This window comes from Benincasa hispida, chromosome 11, assembly GCF_009727055.1.
Source record: "Benincasa hispida cultivar B227 chromosome 11, ASM972705v1, whole genome shotgun sequence".
Classification (NCBI taxonomy): Eukaryota; Viridiplantae; Streptophyta; class Magnoliopsida; order Cucurbitales; family Cucurbitaceae; genus Benincasa; species Benincasa hispida.
The window spans coordinates 65,810,620-65,817,714 of record NC_052359.1 but is presented as its reverse complement, the minus strand read 5'-3'; the positions used below and the strand labels follow the sequence as shown (position 1 = coordinate 65,817,714).

The window sequence follows — 7,095 nt, the reverse complement described above, 5'->3', positions numbered from 1 at the left end:
CAACGTCAACCTTAGTCGGGGAGAACCCCTTTTGCTCAGTCCCTCGACGTTGTATTACCCACGTGCACGTGGTTATAGCTGAGTACTGTCGTACCTTATGTACCTGACTAGGATACCTTCTCATTGTCCTTCAGTATCCTTAGGTACTTGATGAGGATACCTTCTCATTGTCCCTCATTATCCTTAGGTACTTCTGCTCAGATACCTTCTCAAACGTCCTTCAGTATCGAGCTGCTAAGATACCTTCTCAAATGTCCTTCGGTATCAAGTTGGTTCGGTACCTTCTCGAACGTCCTTCGGTACCAAGTTGATCAGATACCTTCTCAAATGTCCTTTGGCATTTGGTTGGGTGGATACCTTCTCAAATTTCCTTCGGTATCGCGTTTTAAATAAAACTAGTCATAAACATTTAGTTGAACACTAAGGCTTAGTGCTCAAATCATCATAAAAATGGAGTTACTTAAACATGCTGAAAGTATTTGGACAAAATAACATATTTAAATCATGCTTTACTTAGCATGAGAAACCATTTGATGAATACGTTGCTTGGCACTTCTTTTAAACACTTAGCATGAGAAATATCTTCAAGAAATCACAGTTTCTAAATCATTAAAACAGTAAGTCATCACATAGTGACTCACAGCTCGTTGGCCTCTTAACGGGTCATACGCCTCTCCTAGCTCTTCTTTGCCTGAAAGAACATAATTCCCGGCTAAACTACTTAGAATTCTTAGCAAAATACCTCAAAATAGTTCATTTACTAATGGAACTTTTATCAACAAAATCAGTATTACTAGCGAGAAAATCATCATGAGCGAGATCACCCATATGAGCGAGATCATCCTTATGAGCGAGATTTACCATTCCCAGCGAGATTTGGCACTTTCCAGTGAGATTTGGCGCAAAACCAGCGAGATCCAGTGCAAACCAGCGAGATTCAGTGCAAACAACGAGATTTCCATCCCTAGCGAGATCCACCTCTCGCTCTCGCTTCCTCTTGCTCTCTCTCACTCTCGCTCACTCTGCTCACTCTCACTCCCTCTCGCTCTCGCTCACTCTCGCTCTTGAGCTGCCTGTTTAATCCTTCTAAGCAGCTGTCTGCTTATGCCCAAATCCTTTGTTATAAATTCAAAAATTCATAACTCAAAATCCAGTCCTCTTTTGAAGAAACTTCCTTCTACAAACATGTTTAGAATTGAGTTATCAAAATTATCTTAAAATTTCAGCTCAAAATTCTTCGTTGTTTAATCTAGAGATTCAAAACTTCATCATTGGCCCTAATTCAAACAGCTGCCTGCTTGTTCAACAATTTCCAGTTCAACCTTCAAAACTATATAACTCAATTCCAGGCCTCATCTTAATAAGTTTCATTGTACAGAGTTGTTTATAATTGAGTTAAAAATATTACCTCAAAACGCTTCGTAATTTGTCCTCGAGCTTCAATTCTTCACTAATGGCCTAGATTCACCCAAGAAACGAACCCTTCGTCTTTATTTTTCCCCTCCGGCTTTATTCCAGCGAGTTTTCCTTCCAGCAGCCCAGCCATAGAAAATAGACACAAAGCTTTTGAATGCCACTGGAATTACACAAGTAGCCTAAGTAGTTTGTCCAAACCGATCCCAATGAACTCGACGTTCTTGCTTATATTATCGCCCAAAATCCAGCATGAACCCTCCTTGTGCCACCTGGCCCACTATTGGTGATGAAGGGCTAGGATTTAGCAAATTTCCTTTTGTAACTTCACTCACAATATTACTTCAGCACTACTCCTCATTAGATGGCATGGTCTCATTCATATGCTTATTATGCATTCCATCTTCTATCCTTCCTGAGACATGACATTATTTAGCTCATTAGAAGACATCACATTACTTAAAAGTAATTAGGGTTCGAGTTTTACGCTAACTCTTAATTGGTCACAAATTTGACAATTTCGAAATTCCATTATTAATTTAGCAAATGACGTGGTGGTCCGCAATTTCTCCTCCAACAAGAGGAAAGCTAAGAACGAGATCAAAAGATCAATCCACATGCGCAAGATTCCATTTTAATAATTTCAAAAACCCTTAATTTTGAAAAAGAAGACATACAATCTATTTTCACTTTAATTTTAGGTCATCCATCCATCGGACCTTAAAATCATAGAGTTCGAAAATCCAAAGATTAAGAAAATAACTTAGACCAATATATATATAGGTGTGTGTGTGTGTGTGTTTAAACATTAAAATAAAGAATTCATAAAGTAAAACTTGTAACATTTATATCCCCATGGTTTAATCACGACCCTAGTGTTGTAACAAGACGAACAATACCCAATGAAAGTGACAACTAATTTGTTTTTACCATAGTGGGGCCCACCATTTGTATCTGAATTAGAAAAAACCATATTAGCTTTGTTCAAATACTCTTCTCTTTTGTGAATTTTATGCTCTCTAATCATATAACTTCCCACCCATCCTTATCTTCTCTTTCTTTGCTTTTTTATTTTTTTATTTTACCCTTTTCGTTAGACAATGGTAGGGTCTAGAGACAAATGAGGCCAAAAAAATATATAAAAAAATTAAAATAAAGGTTAAAATGTCAAGTAGGAAAACTTGTGGACCAAAATACTACTAAAATCAAATCATATATTATATAAAATTAATTTTAAAAAAGAAAAAATAAATTGATTTTTTTTTGGTGGGTGTAGATTTATACAAAGTAAACAAGTAGAAAGGAAAAGAAGAGAAAGAAACAAAAACTAAGGGTGGAAAATGGAGGAGAATTTAGAGTTGTGGCTGGTTTAGAAAAGACATTTATTCCTATTAAATGCTTGGTGTTAGAATCATATCTGAACCTATTAAAGTTAAACCATAGTTTGTTTCACTGCTTTAAATTAGTTTGTCTTAATCTTTATTAGGTTTTCATAGTCTTTAATATATATATATATATATAAGAAAAACAAAATCCATTTCAATAGACAAGCATTTTTGTTTATTACTTTTGGCATGATATTTTTTTTAGTAGACTGGGAGACTGGGTGGGTGAAGTAGTCAAATTTAATTATTTGCATATATTGAATTAAAATTAATATCTCAATTTCAATTTATATAATGAATTTTTTACTAAAATGCTAAAACAACTATTTTTAGGAGTTTTTAGAGAAAAAACTATCCAAAATATAATGAAATCAAATAAAACTAAAATAAATATATGTATATATAATTGTCGTCTATGTAAAAAATGTATAAATTTTAAAGTTAATGATAAGTTTATTGAATTTTCATAAATTTATCGATTAATCAACTATTAATAGCCTTACTTTAAAAATATTAGTAAAAAAACAAATAACAAAGCAAAAAAATTTATAGCCTTAATTTTAAAAAACCAAGTATTTATTAAACAGGACCTAAATCATTAGTCTTCATAAAATTTAATGACTAAAAATGTTTTTTCAACCTTTATGTTTTTAAGTTTAGATGGTTTAAGTCATTGCTTTTCAGGGTTATTATTTTTATCGATGTCGCGTGTGGAAACTCTGACTAGACATATTCTATAATAATATGATGTCTTGTTGTGCACGCGCTATTTGAATACTATAAAATCAATGATCTTATCATGTCATTCAAAACCAACGTACTAGATATGTAAGTTACGTCATTTTTGACTTATTTAGAATGTCAATTATTGAAATACCATATCGTTCGTTATCAATCAAACGTAATACATAATTGTAATTATTAATAATATATTTTAATATTAATAGATATAGTAAAAATAACAAATGAGTAACCAATAAATATTCTCAAATAATTACTAAATTTTGTTTCGTATCATCATTGTCTCTCTTTACTCCCAAAACAAGACAAGATATACCTCACAATGAGATTAATTTAAAAAATCAGTCATTCTCATTTTGTAATAATATGTTTATAAGATTTCACATATGTTCTATGGTTCAAATACCCATTATTATTCCTAAAAAAAATATACCCATTATTACTTAAAAGGAATATTCCTCAAATTCCAAGAATAAGCCAAAAGAAGAATAATTATCCAAAATATTGCCACCCTCATGTTCTCACGTTTCACAATCTTCCGCAATTGCATGCATACGAGACCATTGCGGGAGTTACAATAATAATAATAATAAGAACAACAACAACAACAACAACAACAACAACAACAACAACAACAACAACAACAACAACAACAACAGAAGCATTTACAATTTTATTAAAATAAACCTAGTTCATGAATTCGAAGCTAGATCTTCCATTCTTCCCTTCTAGATATTATAAAAAAATTGGAAGAGATCGAAAATTGAATTTCCGAATTCACTAAATAAGTATATATCAATAATATATAAAAAATCAGATATTTAAATTCTTATAAAAAGAGACAATTTAAACTTCACTCAATTAACTTAGACAAACTTGATACAGAATTATATGGACAAATACTAAAATAGTGATCATTAGCCCTGATGATCATACATTTTTTTTTAATCTCTAGAAAATGCTTAAGTGGACTACTCCAAATATTTCGATTAATCCACACTTAAAAAAGGGAACTAGATTTTAACTACTTATAAGAAACTAACACATTATTCTATTTTCTTTAGACACTAGATCATAATTCATACCATCATAATATTTTTATATATATAGAGAGAGAGAAAATTGGAGTAATCCCCAAATTCCTCCATTATTTAGAGCTTAATTAAGAAGAAGAAATCATGGAGTAAAGTTGTTTTGCCATTCCTTACTTAGAAGATCATCTTTAACGTCTTTACCTTCATTATTCTTATTCTCATTTCCATTTCCATTGCTACAGCTTATTCCACTTTCAAACAATCCTTGAAGCAACATCTCTGCATCATCATTCATATCAATCCCTACACTACCACCGTCGCCATAGTAGCAGCCATCGGAATACAGACTTCCCATAGGGTCTCCATCATTGACGTCACCATCGATTCCAAAACCGACTTGGTGAGTGAAATCCATAGGACTAACAGTAGCCTCAACTCCAACGCCATTAATGTCGTTCACAAGCTTCTCAATCTCACTCATTCCAGAATTGTTATTTACCCCAAAATTCCACTCCGATAACAAAATGTTCTCATCGCCATCTCCTTCAACAATAATCGTTTCCGTTCCGCCTAATTCGCCAATTCCCACCATCGAATTTCCTCCATTCATCAAATCGCCCATATTCACTTCCGATTGAACAATCCCTAACTCCCCCACCATACTGCTACTACTTCCCCCAATTTTATCATTCAAATTCATCACCATATCAATAAACTATTGATCCATCAAATTCCTTCCATTATCAACCAGATCCATCCATTGCTCCCTATTTCAAGCGGAGGAGAGTTATAAGGAACAAAATCAATAGGAGGAGGAGGAAGACGATGAACCTATTGATGATACTCGATTCGTTTTTGACAGTATCTTACCTCCCTCCGACCATCCAGAACAATGCGAGCAGTTCCTCGTTAGTGAGTTGGGAAATATGATGACCTTGATGCAATTGATGCATTAGAAGATCGAGTTTGAGTTCTTGATTCTTCTTGATGAGTTTCTTTAGCATATCTTGAGCTTTGGTGGCTCGTTCCTTGAGATATGTCTCTTGATTCGTCATTTTCTTCTTGCGTTCAACTTCCAGAAGGCTAAGAAAGTGACAGTAGAGGTGTTGAGCGGCAGAGAGAGATGACCAGATGACGAGATGGACCTCGTCAGGGCCATTGACGACGGCAAAGGCAAAAAAGCCGTAGAGAGTGGTGAGTTCACTTACTTTCTTTAACAATCCGAGCCTTCGTTTCTTGAAACAGAATTTTCTTGCATTATCGCTTGCAATCCAAACCAACTTCACTTTCTTCCTCGTCATTGAGACTCTCTCTGGCTTTCTTGTTCTTCCTCTTCTTTCTGGGCTCTGATTTTAAGGTGCTACAATGGAGTTATAAGCCTTGGGGTTAAACTTTTTATTTTTATTTTTCTTTTTCTCAGTTTTTCTATTCTCTTGGTAAATGAATTACTAGGGGCATTTTTGTCCTTTAGTAACTAGTGGTAATTAAAGATGAAAAATACACTACTGCATCTTGCATTCCACCTATCTTTCTGTAGCTATCCAATAGTCCAATCATAGTTTACCATATGATTAAAAAAGTTGTATCAGTATGATACTCGAGTGAGTTGTACAAAAATGAGTGCAACACGGGATGCACCCAAGTGTGTATATATGTATATATGAGAAGAGTTGATCGTGTGACAAACTATGATTTTTTTTTTTTTTTTTTAGGAAGAAAGAACGAGCGGTTACACACCCATAAGAGGTAGTCCAATCCTGGTGTTATAATATGTGCGGTAGGGGAGTTGAATCTCTCACTTTGAGGATAATAATACAAACACTTTGCCAGTTGAAGCTATGTTCATTTTGGCAAATTGTAGCCGGATGATAGAGTGAGCTACACAAAGTTGGCTATGAATGCAATTTTTTCTTAAGGATAGATGAAAATTACTGTAAAAAAATTAGGGGAAAACAAACATAATTTTCAAAGCTTAAAATCCAAAAAAAACTAATTATTAACCAAAACCTAAATTTGATGTTTAATTATAAGCAAATGTTGTGTAGCCTATATAATTAAACTCCTTTAGAGAAATCATTAAATCTACCAAACCTTACTTTAAAAAAAAAAAGGAAAAAGAAATAGAATATATCAAAAAAGCTATACAAAATTCATACCCTACAAAGTTATAAAGAACTTTAAAAATTTTATTTTTGAAATAAAAATTCATATTTTTGTCGGTCAACATTGGAATTGTGATTGGTAATAAAGATGAGTTGTCAAAAGGAAAATCTGTAATAGTAGGGGTAGTTATAAAGCAATTAACCCAAAATTAAATATTACTATATCATTATGAGTTGTCATTTTAACTAAAAACAAACTTTATTATTATTTATGATGCCAAAAATATATATTTATATATTATATTAGGTGTGAAATGGGAATTACGGTTAAGTTTGAATTGATATTGAGACAATTGGTTGATGAACTGTTGTTTTTTTCTTTTCTTTGTTTTTATGTGAAAAAAAATTATTATTTTTAAT

The 7,095-nt window shown here is 32.9% G+C and overlaps 1 protein-coding gene across 1 annotated transcript; it reads right to left on the bottom strand.

The window, feature by feature from the left end:
• Positions 1-5,288: 5,288 nt before the first annotated feature.
• Positions 5,289-5,874, bottom strand: LOC120090816 (agamous-like MADS-box protein AGL80). Its single transcript, XM_039048523.1, has 2 exons — positions 5,444-5,874; positions 5,289-5,340 (listed from the first exon to the last, which is right to left on the bottom strand). The coding sequence occupies exons 1-2, from the start codon at positions 5,872-5,874 to the stop codon at positions 5,289-5,291; spliced, it is 483 nt and encodes a 160-aa protein (XP_038904451.1).
• Positions 5,875-7,095: the final 1,221 nt, after the last annotated feature.